The sequence below is a fragment of the Anomaloglossus baeobatrachus genome, chromosome 2, assembly GCF_048569485.1.
Source record: "Anomaloglossus baeobatrachus isolate aAnoBae1 chromosome 2, aAnoBae1.hap1, whole genome shotgun sequence".
In the NCBI taxonomy this organism is placed as follows: domain Eukaryota; kingdom Metazoa; phylum Chordata; class Amphibia; order Anura; family Aromobatidae; genus Anomaloglossus; species Anomaloglossus baeobatrachus.
Window position 1 is genome coordinate 644,273,340 of NC_134354.1, and position 20,753 is coordinate 644,294,092.

The following is a 20,753-nucleotide window of genomic DNA, read 5'->3' on the forward strand; positions in this document are numbered from 1 at the left end:
GTTAAGATCCCAGGGTTCCAGCGGACGCTTGTAAGGTGGGACTATGTGGCAAACTCCCTGCAGGAACGTGCGGACCTGCGGAAGCCTGGCTAGACGCTTTTGAAAAAACACGGAAAGCGCCGATACTTGTCCCTTGAGAGAGCCGAGAGACAAACCCTTGTCCATTCCGGATTGAAGGAAAGAAAGAAAAGTGGGTAAGGCAAACGGCCAGGGGGTAAAACCCTGATCAGCGCACCAGGATAAGAAGATCCTCCAAGCCCTGTGATAGATCTTGGCGGACGTTGGTTTCCTGGCCTGTCTCATGGTGGCAATGACATCTTGAGATAACCCTGAGGACGCTAGGAGCCAGGACTCAATGGCCACACAGTCAGGTTGAGGGCCGCAGAATTCAGATGGAAAAATGGCCCTTGAGACAGCAAGTCTGGACGGTCTGGGAGTGCCCACGGTTGACCCACCGTGAGGTGCCACAGATCCGGGTACCACGACCTCCTCGGCCAGTCTGGAGCGACGAGGATGGCGCGGCGGCAGTCGGACCTGATCTTGCGTAACACTCTGGGCAGCAGTGCCAGAGGAGGAAATACATAAGGCAGTCGAAACTGCGACCAATCCTGAACTAATGCGTCCGCCGCCAGAGCTCTGTGATCTTGAGACCGTGCCATGAATGCCGGGACTTTGTTGTTGTGCCGAGACGCCATGAGGTCGACGTCCGGCGTTCCCCAGCGGCAACAGATCTCTTGAAACACGTCCGGGTGAAGAGACCATTCCCCTGCGTCCATGCCCTGGCGACTGAGAAAGTCTGCTTCCCAGTTTTCTACGCCCGGGATGTGAACTGCGGAGATGGTGGAGGCTGTGGCTTCCGCCCACAGCAGAATCCGCCGAACTTCTTGGAAGGCTTGACGACTGCGTGTGCCGCCCTGGTGGTTGATGTACGCGACCGCCGTGGCGTTGTCCGACTGTATTCGGATCTGCCTGCCCTCCAGCCACCGCTGGAACGCCTTTAGGGCTAGATACACTGCCCTTATCTCCAGAACATTGATCTGAAGGGAGGACTCTGTCGGAGTCCAGGTTCCCTGAGCCCTGTGGTGGAGGAAGACCGCTCCCCACCCTGACAGACTCGCGTCCGTCGTGACCACAGCCCAGGATGGGGGCAGGAAGGATTTTCCCTTCGACAAAGAAGTGGGAAGAAGCCACCACTGAAGAGAGGTTTTGGCTGCCAGTGAAAGAGATGTTCCTGTCTAGGGACGTCGACCTCCTGTCCCATTTGCGGAGAATGTCCCATTGAAGTGGACGCAGATGAAACTGCGCAAAGGGAACTGCCTCCATTGCTGCCACCATCCTCCCTAGGAAGTGCATGAGGCGCCTCAAGGGGTGTGACTGGGCCCGAAGGAGAGATTGCACCCCTGTCTGCAGTGAACGCTGTTTGTCCAGCGGAAGCTTCACTATCGCTGAGAGAGTATGAAACTCCATCCCGAGGTAAGTCAGTGATTGGGTCGGTGTCAATTTTGACTTTGGGAAATTGATGATCCACCCGAACCTCTGGAGAGTCTCCAGAGCAATGGTCAGGCTGTGTTGACATGCCACCCGGGAGGGTGCCTTGAGTAGAAGATCGTCTAAGTAAGGGATCACCGAGTGGCCCTGAGAGTGTAGGACCGCCACCACTGCTGCCATGACCTTGGTGAAGACCCGTGGGGCTGTCGCCAGGCCGAAAGGCAGTGCCACGAACTGAAGGTGTTCGTCCCCGATGGCGAAACGCAGGAAGCGTTGATGCTCTGGTGCAATCGGCACATGGAGATAAGCATCCCTGATTTCGATTGATGCTAGAAAGTCTCCTTGGGACATCGAGGCGATGACAGAGCGGAGAGATTCCATCCGGAACCGTCTGGTTCTCACGTGTCTGTTGAGCAGTTTGAGGTCCAGAACGGGACGGAATGATCCGTCCTTTTTTGGCACCACGAACAAGTTGGAGTAAAAACCGCGACCACGTTCTTGAAGGGGAACGGGGATCACAACTCCTTCTGCCTTCAGAGTGTTCACCGCCTGAAAAAGTGCATCGGCTCGCTCGGGGGGCGGAGATGTTCTGAAGAAACGAGTCGGAGGACGAGAACTGAGCTCTATCCTGTAACCGTGAGACAGAATGTCTCTCACCCATCGGTCTTGGACATGTGGCCACCAGGCGTCGCAAAAGCGGGAGAGCCTGCCACCGACCGAGGATGCGGTTTGGGGAGGCCGAAAGTCATGAGGAGGCCGCCTTGGAGGCGGTTCCACCGGCGGTCTTTGTAGGACGTGACTTAGACCGCCATGCAGAAGAGTTCCTCTGGCCCTTCTCTGACCTGTTGGACGCGGAGGAATGGGACCTGGCTGAGGGCCGAAAGGACCGAAACCTCGGTTGTATTTTTCGTTGCTGAGGTCTGTTTGGTTTGGACTGGGGTAAGGACGAGTCCTTTCCCTTGGGATTGTTTAATAATTTCGTCCAATTGCTCGCCAAACAAACGGTCGCCAGAAAATGGCAAACCGGTTAAGAACTTCTTGGAAGCAGAGTCTGCCTTCCATTCGCGTAGCCACATGGCCCTGCGGACTGCCACCGAATTGGCGGATGCTACCGCTGTACGGCTCGCAGAGTCCAGGACGGTGTTCATGGCGTAGGACGAAAAGGCCGACGCCTGAGAAGTCAAAGACACAACCTGCGGAGCAGAGGTACGTGTGACCGCATTAATCTCAGACAGACAAGCTGAGATAGCTTGGAGTGCCCACACGGCTGCAAAGGCCGGAGCAAAAGACGCGCCTATGGCTTCATAGATGGATTTCATCAGGAGCTCTATTTGCCTGTCAGTGGCATCCTTGAGCGATGAACCATCTGCCACTGATACTACGGATCTAGACGCCAGTCTAGAGACTGGAGGATCCACCTTGGGACACTGAGCCCAACCCTTAACTACATCAGGGGGGAAGGGGTAACGTGTGTCATTAAGGCGCTTAGTAAAGCGCTTGTCCGGAAATGCTCTGTGCTTCTGGACAGCATCTCTGAAGTTAGAGTGATCGAAAAACGCACTCCGTGTACGTTTGGGAAACCTAAACTGGTGCTTCTCCTGCTGCGAAGCCGACTCCTCTATAGGTGGAGTTGGGGGAGAAAGATCTAGCACCTGGTTGATGGACGCTATAAGGTCATTTACTATGGCGTCCCCTTCAGGTGTATATAGATTGAGAGCAACGTCAGGATCAGAGCCCTGAGCTGCGACCTCCGCTTCATCCTCCAGAGAGTCCTCATGCTGAGACCCCGAACAGCGTGATGAAGTCGGGGAAGGTTCCCAGCGAGCCCGCTTAGCCGGTCTGGGACTGCGGTCCGTGTCGGAGTCCTCACCGTGGGACCTAGGTGTCACCCCAGGAGCACTTTGCTGCGCCGACCGAGAGGGGCCTGGGGGCGATGAACTCACAGTGCCCTGGGCCTGTGTTACCGATCTGGACTGCAAGGCTTCTAGTATCTTAGCAGACCATCTGTCCATAGACTGAGCCATGGATTGTGAAAGCGACTCAGAGAGTTTCTCAGCCAAAACTGCAAACTCTGTCCCTGCCACCTGGACAGTGGAAGCCGGCGGTTCTACCTGAGCCGAGGGTCCCACCAGTGCCCGAGGCTCCGGCTGAGTGAGTGCCACAGGGGCCGAGCATTGCACACAGTGAGGGTAGGTGGAACCTGCAGGTAACATAGCCGCACAAGAGGTACAGGTTGCAAAATAAGCCTGTGCCTTGGCACCCTTGCTCTTTGCGGACGACATGCTGTTGTCTCCTCTGAGAGTGATCAGTGAGGGTATATAGCCAAAAGCAAAATAATGCGGCCGAACAGAGAAAATGTATACAAATATATATATATATATATATATATACACTTCGGCACCCTAGGGGGGCCAGCACCTGGTAACCGGTGTGGCTTACCGACCGCCCAAAGCGGTTGTGTGTCCACCAGATTCCCCGCCTGGGCCTCCCAGAGCTGCAGAGCTCGTTCTGAAATCCTCCACCGGCAGAAGTGATTGTAACAATGGCTGCCAGAGTTCTCAGGGGAGGAGGGAGCCGTGGGCGGTGACTAATAAAGTGCGGGAATCTGGTGCCCCACAGTGCTCAGTGAGGGGGGAGGAGAACACCTAAGTATGCTCCAGCCCTCACTGCCGACGTCCAGTCGACCGTCCCGCCCTTACCCCTGACTGGCAGGCCCGGGGGCGGGAGTTATGGTACTAGGCCGCAGAAGCCGGGGACTAAATTTAATAACGCGGCCGACGAACAGGCGCGGTCGGCGCGGTAGTCCCGGTCGTCACAGAAAAACAGCAGCCGCTGCAGCGTCTGTAACACAGGCGCTCCATGCGCCGTCCCCAAGGGGACACAGAGTACCTTTTAGATGCAGGGCCTGTCCCTGATGATACCCAGTCTCCTGTCCGTCAGATTCCCCCAGGGGCTGCGGAGGGAGCCCGGTCCCAGTGAAAGGTGACCGGTTAGGATCCCACTTCTCCCAGAGCCTCTAAGGGATGGGGAAGGAAAACGGCATGTGGCTCCAGCCTATGTACCCGCAATGGGTACCTCAACCTTGACAGCACCGCCGACTTAGTGGGGTGAGAAGGGAGCATGCCGGGGGCCCCGTGGGGGCCCTCTTTTCTTCCATCCGATACAATCAGCAGCTGCTGCTGACTAAAATGTGGAGCTTGCGTGAATGTGTGCCTCCTTCAACACAAAGCATAAAACTGATGGGCCCGTGATGCACGGGAGGGTGTATAGGCAGAGGGGAGGGGTTACACTTTTTAAAGTGTAATACTTTGTGTGGCCTCCGGAGGCAGAAGCTATACACCCAATTGTCTGGGTCTCCCAATGGAGCGACAAAGAAAGGACATTTACCAGCAGCAAAAAGAGAACGTTACAAAAATCACTTGAGAAAACAGGACAAGTATGAACCTTACACGTTTCAGGCAAACTCAAGTCCTTATTCACAGGTAAATCATATAATAATTCCCAGCAAATAAATACTAGTCTGCTATAATGGAAACTGAAAATCAGGAAAATGCCCTAAAACCATAGATAATAGACAATGCATATACCAGAAAGAGCTAATAAAAAATATGTAAAGAAGGGAATTTTGTTTACTTACCGTAAATTCCTTTTCTTCTAGCTCCAATTGGGAGACCCAGACAATTGGGTGTATAGCTATGCCTCCGGAGGCCACACAAAGTATTACACTAAAAGTGTAAAGCCCCTCCCCTTCAGCCTATACACCCCCCGTGCTGCCACGGGCTCCTCAGTTTTGGTGCAAAAGCCCGAAGGAGGAAAAAATTATAAACTGGTTTAAAGTAAATTCAATCCGAAGGAATATCGGAGAACTGAAACCATTTAACATGAACAACATGTGTATACAAAAACAGGGGCGGGTGCTGGGTCTCCCAATTGGAGCTAGAAGAAAAGGAATTTACGGTAAGTAAACAAAATTCCCTTCTTCTTTGTCGCTCCTTATTGGGAGACCCAGACAATTGGGACGTCCAAAAGCAGTCCCTGGGTGGGTAAATAATACCTCATAATAGAGCCGTAACGGCTCCGTCCTACAGGTGGGCAACTGCCGCCTGAAGGACTCGCCTACCTAGGCTGGCATCTGCCGAAGCATAGGTATGCACCTGATAGTGTTTCGTGAAAGTGTGCAGGCTCGACCAGGTAGCTGCCTGACACACCTGCTGAGCCGTAGCCTGGTGTCGCAAGGCCCAGGACGCTCCCACGGCCCTGGTAGAATGGGCCTTCAGTCCTGAGGGCACCGGAAGCCCCGAGGAACGGTAAGCTTCGGAATTGGTTCCTTGATCCACCGAGCCAGGGTTGACTTGTAAGCTTGTGTCCCTTTACGCTGGCCAGCGACAAGGACAAAGAGTGCATCCGAGCGGCGCAGGGGCGCCGTACGAGAAATGTAGAGTCTGAGTGCTCTCACCAGATCTAACAAGTGCAAATCCTTTTCACATTGGTGAACTGGATGAGGACAAAACAAGGGTAAGGAGATGTCCTGATTGAGATGAAAAGTGGGCAAGGCAAATGGCCAGGGAGAAAACCCCTGAGCAGAGCACCACGACAGGAATATTTTCCACGTCCTGTGGTAGATCTTGGCGGACGTTGGTTTCCTAGCCTGTCTCATAGTGGCAATGACCTCTTGAGATAATCCTGAAGACGCTAGGATCCAGGACTCAATGGCCACACAGTCAGGTTGAGGGCCGCAGAATTCAGATGGAAAAACGGCCCTTGAGACAGCAAATCTGGTCGGTCTGGCAGTGCCCACGGTTGGCCGACCGTGAGATGCCACAGATCCGGGTACCACGACCTCCTCGGCCAGTCTGGAGCGACGAGGATGACGCGGCGGCAGTCGGCCCTGATCTTGCGTAACACTCTGGGCAACAGTGCCAGTGGAGGAAACACATAAGGAAGCCGAAACTGCGACCAATCCTGAACTAAGGCGTCTGCCGCCAGAGCTCTGTGATCTTGAGATCGAGCCATGAATGTTGGGACCTTGTTGTTGTGCCGTGACGCCATTAGGTCGACGTCCGGCATCCCCCAGCGGCAACAGATCTCCTGAAACACGTCCGGGTGAAGGGACCATTCCCCTGCGTCCATGCCCTGGCGACTGAGAAAGTCTGCTTCCCAGTTTTCTACGCCCGGGATGTGAACTGCGGATATGGTGGATGCTGTGGCTTCCACCCACAGCAGAATCCGCCGGACTTCCTGGAAGGCTTGCCGACTGCGTGTCCCACCTTGGTGGTTGATGTAAGCCACCGCTGTGGAGTTGTCCGACTGAATTCGGATCTGCTTGCCTTCCAGCCACTGCTGGAACGCTTTTAGGGCAAGATACACTGCCCTGATCTCCAGAACATTGATCTGAAGGGAGGACTCTGGCTGAGTCCACGTACCCTGAGCCCTGTGGTGGAGAAAAACTGCTCCCCACCCTGACAGACTCGCGTCCGTCGTGACCACCGCCCAGGATGGGGGTAGGAAGGATTTCCCCTTCGATAATGAGGTGGGAAGAAGCCACCACCGAAGGGAAGCTTTGGTTGCCTGAGAGAGGGAGACGTTCCTGTCTAGGGACGTCGGCATCCTGTCCCACTTGCGTAGGATGTCCCATTGAAGTGCACGCAGGTGAAACTGCACGAAAGGGACTGCTTCCATTGCTGCCACCATCTTCCCCAGGAAGTGCATGAGGCGCCTCAAGGGGTGTGACCGACCTTGAAGGAGAGATTGCACCCCTGTCTGTAGTGAACGCCGTTTGTCCAGCGGAAGCTTCACTATCGCTGGAAGAGTATGAAACTCCATGCCAAGATATGTCAGCGATTGGACCGGTGACAGATTTGACTTTGGAAAATTGATGATCCACCCGAAACTCTGGAGAATCTCCAGAGTAACGTTGAGGCTGTGTTGGCATGCCTCTTGAGAGGGTGCCTTGACCAGCAGATCGTCTAAGTAAGGTATCACTGAGTGACCCTGAGAGTGGAGGACCGCAACTACTGTAGCCATGACCTTGGTGAAAACCCTTGGGGCTGTCGCCAGGCCGAACGGCAGTGCGGCGAACTGAAGGTGTTCGTCTCCTATGGCGAAGCGCAAGAAGCGCTGATGCTCTGGAGCAATTGGTACGTGGAGATAAGCATTCTTGATATCGATCGATGCTAGGAAATCTCCTTGGGACATTGAGGCGATGACGGAGCGGAGGGATTCCATCCGGAACCGCCTGGTCCTTACGTGTTTGTTGAGCAGTTTTAGGTCCAAAACAGGACGGAAGGACCCGTCCTTCTTTGGAACCACAAACAGGTTGGAGTAGAAACCGTGACCCTGTTGCTGAAGAGGAACCGGGACCACCACTCCTTCTGCCTTCAGAATGCCCACCGCCTGCAGAAGAGCCTCGGCTCGCTCGGGAGGCGGAGATGTTCTGAAGAATCGAGTCGGAGGACGAGAGCTGAACTCTATCCTGTAACCGTGAGACAAAATGTCTCTCACCCAACGGTCTTTTACTTGTGGCAGCCAGGTGTCGCAAAAGCGGGAGAGCCTGCCACCGACCGAGGATGCGGTGTGAGGAGGCCGTAAGTCATGAGGAAGCCGCCTTAGTAGCGGCACCTCCGGCGGTCTTTTTAGGGCGTGATTTAGACCGCCATGCGTCGGAGTTCCTCTGATCCTTCTGCGGCCTTTTGGCCGAGGAGAATTGGGACCTGCCTGCACTCCGAAAGGACCGAAACCTCGACTGTCCCCTCCTCTGTTGGGGTGTTTTTGGTTTGGCCTGGGGTAAGGATGTTTCCTTTCCCTTGGATTGTTTGATGATTTCATCCAATCTCTCTCCAAACAAACTGTCGCCAGAAAACGGCAATCCAGTTAAGCACTTTTTGGAAGCCGAATCTGCCTTCCATTCCCGCAGCCACAAGGCCCTGCGTATTGCCACCGAATTGTCGGCTGCAACCGCCGTACGGCTCGCAGAGTCCAGGACAGCATTAATAGCGTAGGACGCAAATGCCGACGTTTGAGAGGTTATGGACGCCACCTGCGGCGCAGACGTACGTGTGAGTGCGTCAATTTGCGCCTGACCAGCTGAGATAGCTTGGAGTGCCCATACGGCTGCGAATGCTGGAGCAAAAGACGCGCCGATAGCTTCATAGATGGATTTCAACCAGAGCTCCATCTGTCTGTCAGTGGCATCCTTGAGTGAAGCTCCATCTTCCACTGCAACTATGGATCTAGCCGCCAGTCTGGAGATTGGAGGATCCACCTTGGGACACTGAGTCCAGCCCTTGACCACGTCAGGGGGGAAAGGGTAACGTGTATCCTTAAGGCGCTTGGAAAAACGCTTATCTGGACAAGCTCGGTGTTTCTGGACTGCCTCTCTGAAGTCAGAGTGGTCCAGAAACATACTCTTTGTACGCTTGGGAAACCTGAAACGGAATTTCTCCTGCTGAGAGGCTGACTCCTCCACTGGAGGAGCTGAGGGAGAAATATCCAACATTTCATTGATGGACGCAATAAGATCATTCACTATGGCGTCCCCATCAGGAGTATCAAGGTTGAGAGCGGCTTCAGGATCAGAATCCTGATCAGCTATCTCCGCTTCATCATACAGAGAGTCCTGTCGCTGAGACCCTGAACATTGTGATGATGTCGAGGGGATATCATAGCGAGCTCGCTTAATCGTTCTGGGGCTGCGGTCCGTGTCAGAGACCTCACCCTGGGATCCATGAGACACCCCGGGAGGACATTTCTGTTCCAACTGAGGGGGACCAGGGGGCAATGATTCCACAGTGTCCCTGGCTTGAGATGCCGGCCTGGACTGCAAGGCTTCTAATATCTTAGCCATAGTCTCAGAAAGTCTTTCAGTAAAAACTGCAAACTCCGTCCCTGTCACCTGGACAGTGTTAACAGGTGGTTCTCCCTGGGCCACCCTTAGCAGAGGCTCCGGCTGAGTAAGTGCCACAGGGGCCGAGCAGTGCACACAATGAGGGTCAGTGGAACCTGCCGGCAGTATAGCCGTACATGCTGCACAGGCAGCATAGTAAGTCTGTGCTTTGGCACCCTTGCTATTTGTGGACGACATGCTGTTGTCTCCTCTGAGCAATACAGGAGGGTATATAGACAAAAATCAACAGTGCACCATACAGTGTAAAGTATAGTCTATAATCATATAATCTATAAGTACACTTCTGCACTAGTGGGGCCAGCACCACAGGTGCTGCTTACCGCCTGCGCAAAGCGGTTGTGTGGGCACCAGAAATCCTGCCCGGGTCTCCCTGAGCTTGTCTCTCCTCTCCAGCGTTAGCAGAGCTGAGAGGAATGGCTGCCGGCGTCCTGAGGAGAGGAGGGAGCCGTGGGCGTGACCCAGAAAAGTGCGGGAACTGGTGCCCCACTGTGCAGAGTGAGGGGGTGGAGTATGCAAAGCCTGCTCCAGCCCTCAGTGCTGCCGTCCTGTACAGCGTCCCGCCCTTCCCCTGATTGGCAGGGCTGGGGGCGGGAAGAAAACGAGACTAGGCCGCAAAAGCCGGGGACTCGAGTTATAAGCGCGGCCGCCGTATAAGCGCGGTCGGCGCGGAAGTCCCCGGCGCACTAACAGTCCCAGCCGCGCCGCAGTGATAACCATGGCAGCGGCGGTCAGCGCGGCAGTCCCCCTACACGAACACACTCAGCGACGCTGAAGTGTGTAATGGCACAAACGCAGTCAGCGCTGCTGTCCCCGGTGCACTAGCACACCCAGCAATGCTGGAGTGTTGCTGTGCGCGGTCCCCACGGGGACACAGAGTACCTCAAAGTAGCAGGGCCATGTCCCTGAACGATACTCGGCTCCTATCCAGCATGGTCCTCAGGAGCTGTGGATGGAGCACGGTCTCCTGTGCCTGGAGACCGAAAGGATCCCACTTCACCCAGAGCCCTAATTGAGGGATGGGGAAGGAAAGCAGCATGTGGGCTCCAGCCTCCGTACCCGCAATGGATACCTCAACCTTAACAACACCGCCGACAAGAGTGGGGTGAGAAGGGAGCATGCTGGGGGCCCTGTTATGGGCCCTCTTTTCTTCCATCCGACATAGTCAGCAGCTGCTGCTGACTAAGCTGTGGAGCTATGCGTGCATGTCTGCCTCCTTCGCACAAAGCATAAAAACTGAGGAGCCCGTGGCAGCACGGGGGGGTGTATAGGCTGAAGGGGAGGGGCTTTACACTTTTAGTGTAATACTTTGTGTGGCCTCCGGAGGCATAGCTATACACCCAATTGTCTGGGTCTCCCAATAAGGAGCGACAAAGAAAAATAATATATAATATAAACCATTTGGTAACTTAAGTTTGCAATAAAAGAAAATGATAAATGCATAAATGCGGGGCATGGCCTGGCTGGGCATGTAAGAGGACAGCTCCTGTGATATCCGCTCTATAATGCTGCTTACTCAGGGAACGGGGACAAACTTCTGGCCTAGTTTGATGGCGCACAGGCAGCAGTACACGTGGAGCATGAATCCGCCGGTGTCCAGTATGACGCACCAAGACAAAAAGCTGAAACAAGCCATGGCCCAGACGGAGAGTGTGCAGCAAGATGGCACTGTGGCAGGCTCTGCACAGACGACGGCTAAGGAGCAGGGTAAGAACTGACATTGCAGTGCACCTGGAAAAATATGCCAGAACCTCCACATCTAAGGGGAATATTCAGCAATCCGGACTTTTAGGCTAGTTTCACACATCGGGCAATTTGCCGGATTGCCGGATCCGTCACACTCCAGTACAGTGTAATACTGTAAAATGGCATCGCGGCAACCTCCAGTCACATGCTGTCCTGTGACCGGAGCATGTGACCGGAGCTTGCCACGATGCCATTGTACAGTATTAACACTGTACTGGAGTATGCCGGATGTGTGAAACTAGGCTTACTGTCTAATGCCTGTGGGTCAAAGAATGGGGGAGATGTTGCGCAGGGTCAAGACACCAAAACCATAAGTGACGCACTACCTGTACTGTCATTATGTACCGTGATACTGCCAAGGGTGACATGCCTGTTGTGTCTAAGGAAAGAGATGCAGAACCGGCATTAAGGGGTGTGAGGTGTAATTCTGCCTTAAAGGGAACCTATCACCAGATTTGGAGACTATAAGCTGTGGTCACCACCAGTGGGCTCGTATATACAGCATTCTAACATGCTGAATATAAGAGCTAAGGCCGCTGTGTAGAACGTAAAAATCATTCTATAATACTCACCTAAGGGGCGATGCGGTGCAGACTGGTCGGTTGGGTGTCTCCATTCTCCGGTACCGGCGCCTCCTCTTTTGGCCATCTTTGTCCTCCTCCTTCTGAAGCCTGGGTGCATGACGTGTCGTACGTCATCCACACTAGCCGGGATTGAGGTCCCACGCATGAGCACTACAATACTTTGATCAAAGTGCGCCTGCGCAGAACCTGAATGCCGGCTTGTGTGGATGACGTAGAACACATCATGCACCCACCCGTTAGAAAAAGGAGGACAAAGATGGCCGAAAGAGGAGGCGCCGCTACCGGAGAACTGAAACACCCATCTGACCAGTCTGCACCGCAGTGCCCCTTGAGTATTATAAAGTGATTTTTATGTTCTACACAGCGGCCTTAGCTCTTATATTTAGTATTCTAGAATGCTGTATATAAGAGCCCACTGGTGGTGGCCGCAGCTCATAGGCCCCAAATCTGGTGATGGGTTCACTTTAGCAATTCAAAATGGTCACATAATCTCCCTAAAGATGGAGGTCTCTATTATTAAAACATGCAGAAAAAGAAAGAGCGCCTTACTGCAATGGAAGGCAGTGTGGGGCAGATGGAGGATAAATTGCCATCAATGTCTAAGGAGGTTTAGAGAGCCTCTGTTTCTATTGTGGCTTTAAAACTGTTGAAAAGTGTATAATCGTGACAATTAACATACATAGTAAAAAAACTTAATGTTTTAATAGATATACATTAAAGGACAAAACATGATACAAACTTTAAAGGGAACCTGTCACCACTTTTGTGCCCTATAAGCTGCGGCCACCACCACCGGGCTCTTATATACAGCATTCTAACATGCTGTATATAAGAGCCCGGGCCGCTGTGACAACATAAACACTTTATAATACTCACCTAACGGTCGCTCGGTGGGCCTAATGGGTGTCTCCGTTGTCCGGTGCCACCTCTTTCGGCCATCTTCGTCCTCCTAACTCCTGTGTGCATTTCGCGTCCTACGTCACACACACTCGCCGGTCCTGCGCAGGCGCACAATACTTTGATCTGCCCTGCTCAGGACCTGAATGCCGGCGAGTGTGGATGACGTCGGACCCGTCATGCACCGCGGCTAAAGAAGGAGGACGAAGATGGCTGAAAGAGGCGGCGCCGGCACCGGAGAACGGAGACGCCCATATGGCCAACCGCGCGACCGTTGGGTAAGTATTATAAAGTGTTTTTTATGTTGTCACAGCGGCCCGGGCTCTTATATACAGCATGTTAGAATGCTGTATATAAGAGCCCGGTGGTGGTGGCCACAGCTTAAAGGCCAAAAAAGTGGTGACAGGTTAAATACATATAGTTAGAGTACCTTATAGTGCATTTGATAGATGGAAATAGAGATGGGAAGGTATGGACTGCAGTCCCGGATATCTCGCCCTGCACTTATACACTGCCTGACAACAGGAGATTTACATCCTAATTTTCATGGTGCCTCCGTTCCAATCAAAGTACTCATCTAATAAATTCAGAATGCCTTAACGAGTTTCCCCAGAATCACATGTGTGGGGTTTTTTTTAGTTAACCTCTGACACGCTGTGTTTGCACATTCCCGCTCCAGTGGAAGGAGGCAGAAATCCACAGCTCGCGGTTATAAAATACAGTGATCATGGCCTCCAAATACCTCGACATTGGGATAACCCTTTCATGAAAACAGATATCACCGAGGACAGTCATGGATGTGCCTCACCTTCTTCTTCTCACTGGAGGAAGGCTCACTGCCCGATAGTCTCCCCGATTCTCCTCCACTGGGGCCGCGTGCACGACTTGAGGATTTGGCGAGACTGCTCTCAACCAACTCATCATCAAATTTCTTACGTTTAATAAACCTGAGAATACAAGAAACAGAACGTCAGAAGCGGGATTATTTGGAATATGTTAATATACAAAATGGAAACGGTGGCCACCAAAGTTGGAGGGGGACACTTTGGAACGTGGTGGCGGAAGAAAGGAGAAAGGGTGGACACCCCGCCACAGATAAAGGGGGAGAGAGAAATCCTCAGCACACACTGACAAAGAAGGAGGCATCCCACACTGGCGCCGACGGGGGGGACTAGCACACTGACACCGCCGGTGGGGGGGGCACAGACACACTGACACCGCCGGTGGGGGGGGCACAGACACACTGACACCGCCGGTGGGGGGGGCACAGACACACTGACACCGCCGGTGGGGGGGGCACAGACACACTGACACCGCCGGTGGGGGGGGCACAGACACACTGACACCGCCGGTGGGGGGGGCACAGACACACTGACACCGCCGGTGGGGGGGGCACAGACACACTGACACCGCCGGTGGGGGGGGCACAGACACACTGACACCGCCGGTGGGGGGGGCACAGACACACTGACACCGCCGGTGGGGGGGGCACAGACACACTGACACCGCCGGTGGGGGGGGCACAGACACACTGACACCGCCGGTGGGGGGGGCACAGACACACTGACACCGCCGGTGGGGGGGGCACAGACACACTGACACCGCCGGTGGGGGGGGCACAGACACACTGACACCGCCGGTGGGGGGGGCACAGACACACTGACACCGCCGGTGGGGGGGGCACAGACACACTGACACCGCCGGTGGGGGGGGCACAGACACACTGACACCGCCGGTGGGGGGGGCACAGACACACTGACACCGCCGGTGGGGGGGGGCACAGACACACTGACACCGCCGGTGGGGGGGGCACAGACACACTGACACCGCCGGTGGGGGGGGGCACAGACACACTGACACCGCCGGTGGGGGGGGCACAGACACACTGACACCGCCGGTGGGGGGGCACAGACACACTGACACCGCCGGTGGGGGGGGCACAGACACACTGACACCGCCGGTGGGGGGGCACAGACACACTGACACCGCCGGTGGGGGGGCACAGACACACTGACACCGCCGGTGGGGGGGCACAGACACACTGACACCGCCGGTGGGGGGGCACAGACACACTGACACCGCCGGTGGGGGGGGGCACAGACACACTGACACCGCCGGTGGGGGATGGATGGACGGACACACTGATAGAGAATGCGGGGGGGCACCCTGACACTGATGGGGGGGGGCACGGCACCCTGACACTGATGGGGGGGGGGGCAGACACCCTGACATTGATGGGGGGGGGCAGACACCCTGACATTGATGGGGGGGGGACAGACACCCTGACATTGATGGGGGGGGGGACAGACACCCTGACACTGATGGGGGGGGGCAGACACCCTGACACTGATGGGGGGGGGACAGACACCCTGACACTGATGGGGGGGGGACAGACACCCTGACACTGATGGGGGGGGGACAGACACCCTGACACTGATGGGGGGGGACAGACACCCTGACACTGATGGGGGGGGGGACAGACACCCTGACACTGATGGGGGGGGGACGGACACCCTGACACTGATGGGGGGGGGGGGGACACCCTGACACTGATGTGGGGGGGGGGGACACCCTGGCACTGATGTGGGGGGGGGGGGGGACACCCTGGCACTGATGTGGGGGGGGGGGGGACACACCCTGGCACTGATGTGGGGGGGGGGACACACACCCTGGCACTGATGTGGGGGGGGGGACACACCCTGGCACTGATGTGGGGGGGGGGGGGGGAGGGACACCCTGACACTGATGGGGGGGGGTCGGGGGACACCCTGACACTGATGGGGGGGGGGGTCGGGGGACACCCTGACACTGATGGGGGGGGGGGTCGGGGGACACCCTGACACTGATGGGGGGGGGGTCGGGGGACACCCTGACACTGATGGGGGGGGGGTCGGGGGACACTCTGACACTGATGATGGTGGGGGGACACCCTGACACTGATGATGGTGGGGGGACACCCTGACACTGATGATGGTGGGGGGGACACCCTGACACTGATGATGGTGGGGGGACACCCTGACACTGATGATGGGGGGGGGGACACCCTGACACTGATGATGGGGGGGGGGGGGACACCCTGACACTGATGATGGGGGGGGGGGGGGACACCCTGACACTGATGATGGGGGGGGGGGGGACACCCTGACACTGATGATGGGGGGGGGGGGGGACACCCTGACACTGATGATGGTGGGGGGACACCCTGACACTGATGATGGTGGGGGGACACCCTGACACTGATGGGGGTGGGGGCACTGGTTCTTCTGGAGCTGCTGAATGCTACAGGACAGCCTCTGTCATCTGCTACTTCTCAGCAATCACTACAGGTCCCATCCAGCCCAGTAACCGTCCTGCGGCTTAGAGGCGCACAGCAGCCAGCCCCGGTCACACTGTGGTAGGTGCATGTTGTCGGGGCGGCGCTGTACGTCACCTGGACGAGCTCCTCCTCTTGGGGACGAGGCCGGACCCCTGGGAGAGGCTCCTCTTGTGTCCGGCGGAGGAGTCCTCGTCCTCAGAACGACTAGCGGACGCCAGCAGCGAATCCATCCCCCCCGCTATTCCGCACCACGTCCGGTCACCGTTCTACCGGTTAATCCACCATTGTCCCGTCCTTCTCCCGGCCTGACCGAGAAACTTCCTCCTCTGGTCGTGACGTCACTTCTGGTGGGCCGGAAGGGAGGACACTAGAGGGGCAGTGTCTCGTGTGCGGGAGGCGCCATTTTATTGGAGGGAATAACTTCCAGCAATGCAAGTCTCGCGGCAAATGTGTCTGTAGGTTCCCAGAGCTGGAGGGATATGGCGTAAAGCACGGAGACACCCGCCATTGTTCAGCACCTCTTCTCAATGGCACCTCAGTGGACACCCTTTCTTGAGGTTTATAATGTGACTGTGTGACTGGAGCAGTTTACTGCCCCCATTATATATGTCACGTGAGCACAGCAGCCAATCAACAGCTGCTCTAATGGACTATTGTAGTAAACGCTGCAGCCAATCAGTGGCCACTGTCGGGCTGCAGCAGTCACATGGCATAAACTATAAACTATGTCATATGACGGGGGGGGGGGGGGCACAGAGGAGTGAGGCTGGTTCTGGAGGTGACTATGGTTTTTGTTTCATTTTATGATGCATATTGGAATCATGGTGTCAGCCCCTACCTCATGCTGCTGTCAGATTACATAGCAAAAAATGGTGACCGATTCCCTTTAAACACCCCACTCCCCGCATTGAAGAATTTGGGAGAAAACAGTGTTTGGCTACCTTCACACTGTGTGAAGTTTTATTTTTTGCGCCCTAAGCTGATGTTTGCACTGATACCTTTTTGGGATAGATACGCTGTTTTGATTGCCTCTGTTTGCATTTTATTGCAATATTGCGGTGGCCAAAAATTACATTATTCTGGTTGTTTTGAATTTTTTTTGGGTTACGCTGTTTACCTGTTAATTTAATTTTTTTTATATTTTGCTAGATTGCACATGTCTGATCTTAGCAATGCCAAATGTATTTTTATTTTGTAATTTCAATGGAGCAAAATGGGTAATTTAACCTCTTGTGGGATTTTTTTTTATTGTTTTCATATTTTTAAAAATTAAAAAAAAAACAACTTTTATTGTATATATTAATTCCCTTAGGGGACTTGAGGCTGTAATCATCTGCTCTGTACAGCACAAATCACGACCTCCTATAAATATCGGCTTGCAGTTGACGATTGCAGGAGGATCGTAATGACCAACAACCCATCATTCATCCGTGATCACATCACGGGTGCACTGCTGGGATCGGGGAATGGCGTTCTCTCCGCCAGCGCATGTTAAATACCGCTGTCGTGGAATGACAGTGGGATTTAACTTGTTGAAAGCTGTAGGTGGATCAATGATTAAATCTCTGATTAAATCAGCCATCATGTGCAGTTAAAGATGTGGGCTCGTCATGCCAGCTCACATTAAAGGCAGGGAGACGACTTATGATGGAAGTTTTCGACATATGTCAAGAAGCGGCAATACGGATCAAATTTCACCATTACAGTGAATCTGTCAGGTGATTTTCTAATACACTAATGTTATCTTTAATTAGGGCTTAAGGAGACCTTTCAGGATCAGTAAGTTTTATTGCTCTGCGTTATTCTGTTATCTTGTTGTAAGCTCCGTAGAATTCAGTGTGTTGTACTAAGGGGTACTTCTCACATAGCGAGATCGCTGCATAGTCACGGTTTTTGTGACGCAGCAGTGACCTCATTAGCGATCTCGCTGTGTGTGACACTGAGCAGCGATCTGGCCCCTGCTGTGAAATCGCTGCTCGTTACACAGTGCTGGTTCATTTTTTGGACGTTGCTCTCCCGCTGTGAAGCACACATCGCTGTGTGTGACAGCGAGAGAGCAACGATCTGAATGTGCAGGGAGCCGGCGTCTGGCAGCCTGCGGTAAGCTGTAACCAAGGTAAATATCGGGTAATCAAGCGAAGTGCTTTGCTTGGTTACCCGATATTTACCTTGGTTACTAGCGTCCGCCGCTCTCAGGCTGCCAGTGCCGGCTCCCTGCTCCCTGCACACGTAGCCGGAGTACACATCGGGTAAATAAGCAAAGCGGTTTGCTTATTAACCCGATGTGTACTATGGCTACGAGTGCAGGGAGCCAGCGCTAAGCGGTGTGCGCTGGTAACCAAGGTAAATATCAGGTAACCAAGCGCTTGGTTACCTGATATTTACCTTAGTTACGAAGCGCAGCATCGCTTCCAAGCGTCGCTGGGGGCTGGTCACTGGTCGCTGGTGAGATCTGCCTGATTGACAGCTCACCAGTGACCATGTAGCGATGCACCAGCTATCCTGATCAGGTCAGATCGCTGGAGCTTCGCTAAAGTGTGACGGTACCCTTACTAGTCAAGCATATGTAAATACAAAATACATATGCCCTACTCGCCACTCCCATCTCTCAGTGCTGACATCATTGATAGTATATCTAAGCTGAATTTGCACTGCTGCCCACATCCATGCTCCCCCCACCTCTCAGCAGTGATAGTGAATGTTCTGAGAGGTGGAAGGGGGGAGCAGTGAATATATAAATTGTATTTACAAACACTTGACTAGTGGCAGGTTAATTACCCGATGTGTACTCTGGCTCCGGCTACGTGTGCAGGGAGCCAGCGCTAAGCGTGTGCGCTCACGCTGCCAGTGCCGGCTCCCTGCTCACGTAGCTGGAGTACACATCGGGTAATTAACGCGATGTGTACTCTGGCTGTGTGCAGGGAGCCGGCACTGGCAGCGTGAGAGCGGCGGTGCTAGTAACTAATGTAAATATCGGGTAACCAAGGAAAGGGCTTCTTGGTTACTCGATGTTTACCTTGGTTACAGCTAACTGCAGGCTGCCAGATGCCGGCTCCCTGCTCCCTGCTCGCTTCAGTTCATCGCTCTCTCACTGTCACACACAGCGATGTGTGCTTCACAGTGGGAGAGCGATGAGCAAAAAATGGTCCAGGACATTCAGCAACGACCGGCGACCTCACAGCAGGGGCCAGCTCGTTGCTGGATGTCACACACAGCGACAGCGACGGGACGTCGCTGCCACGTCACAGAAAGTGGTGATGTAGCAGCGACGTCGTTGTCGACGTCGCTGTGTGTGACACTAACTTAAGCCCCATTTAAAGATAACATTAGTGTTGTACTATAAAATCACCTGACAGATTCCCCTTAAAATCTATGAGAATTATACGTTTTTTTTTTTTCTTTTAAAGGAACCTGACAGCTGGTACATACTGCCGATCAATGGAGAGCATTTATCAGGCCTCGGCTGTTTGATTTAAGCCATGTATGTATAACTCTGAAACGCTGCTGATTTAGAGAAAAACATAGTTTAAAGGCTGCTGAGGACAGAGCAACACAAGACAGGCGGATCCTCAGCGGTTTCTCCATTACCGATGCCCAGCTCTTTCCTTCGTGCATTTATAGGGAGAGACCTGGCACTTTGGGGCAGGGAGAAGCCGCTGGGGACCTCTCTAACTAGTCTCTAGTACTTCTTGGGGCCCCCGTGGGCCTTTAGATAATGTTTTTCTCATAAATACCACAGTGTTTCAGAGTAAAACATTCATGGCTGAAGTCGTCCAGCCACGGTGCTTAGCATCTACTCTATACTCACAATGCTGTGCTCCAGCTTTGATGTGGATGATGCGTCATATGTCATCCAAACCATACCGCTAATTTCGCTCCTGCGGAGTTGAAGCACAGGCCTGCTGAAGGTAAAGTACTGCAATGCATGTGCGTCCGCTTTACTTCCTGGTCATGGGCTCTTTCTGTCCTCTCCTCGCACATGCACATTACAGCATGCCTGCGCAGGTCTGTGCTACGCAGCTGCGCAGGAGCGAGATTGGCCAAGTTGTGTGGAGGATGGAAGACGGTTCATCTATGTCAAGTTAGAAGGATAGCGATTAGGGGAATAGAGAAGGCGCAAAGCAAGACCAATAATGCCCATCGGAACAGACCGCTCCGTATGATGGAATTATAAAAGGGAGGGGTTACATCAAAAGGAATTATTTGCTGGAGTGCTGGATAAGAGGACTTATAGGTGGTGCTTTAGTTTATAATGGGAAACTTGGTAACAAATTCCCTTTAACTCTTAATCACAAAACTACAGGAGACCTTCAGAAATATGAGATATTGATTATCCTTGACCTCCATAAATAATGTGTATGAGTCTCAACCCCTTTTATGACCCAAGACTAGGGGTGGGCAATTTTCCCAAGGGGCCACATGAGTGCCCGTGACTAGTGTGGAGGACCACAATAATAGGCTGAAATTAAGTCTGCTCAATAGTAATATTAACATTATAATTAGTATTTTGTAGCAATATTAATTGTATTAATATTGAGCAGAATTAAGTATGCTGACACTCCCATGTAACGTATAAGCCTGCACAAAACCCCCCAATTACAGTATGACCCTTTACACAGCCCCTTATACACCGTATGAGCCCAAACTTAGCCCCTCTCTATACAGTGTTAGCCCCCTGCAGCTTCATACATCATACAGGATAAGCCCTCACATAGCCTCCAATATACAGTATGAGCCCCACATAACCTCCAATATACAGCATGAGCCCCCAAATAGACTCCTGTATACAGCATGAGCCCCCACATAACTTTCTATATAGAGT

The 20,753-nt window shown here is 53.6% G+C and overlaps 1 protein-coding gene across 1 annotated transcript in view; it reads right to left on the reverse strand.

The window, feature by feature from the left end:
- Window positions 1-16,286, reverse strand: part of MCRS1 (microspherule protein 1) — a 77,012-nt gene extending 60,726 nt beyond the window's left edge. Inside the window, exons 1-2 of the mRNA XM_075336946.1 lie at window positions 16,046-16,286; window positions 13,424-13,562 (exon numbers count right to left, since the gene is read on the reverse strand). Of these exons, the coding sequence (XP_075193061.1) occupies window positions 13,424-13,562; window positions 16,046-16,161 (255 nt within the window). The 5' untranslated portion in view covers window positions 16,162-16,286. The remainder of the gene's footprint in view (window positions 1-13,423; window positions 13,563-16,045) is intronic.
- Between the last annotated feature and the right edge of the window lie 4,467 nt (window positions 16,287-20,753).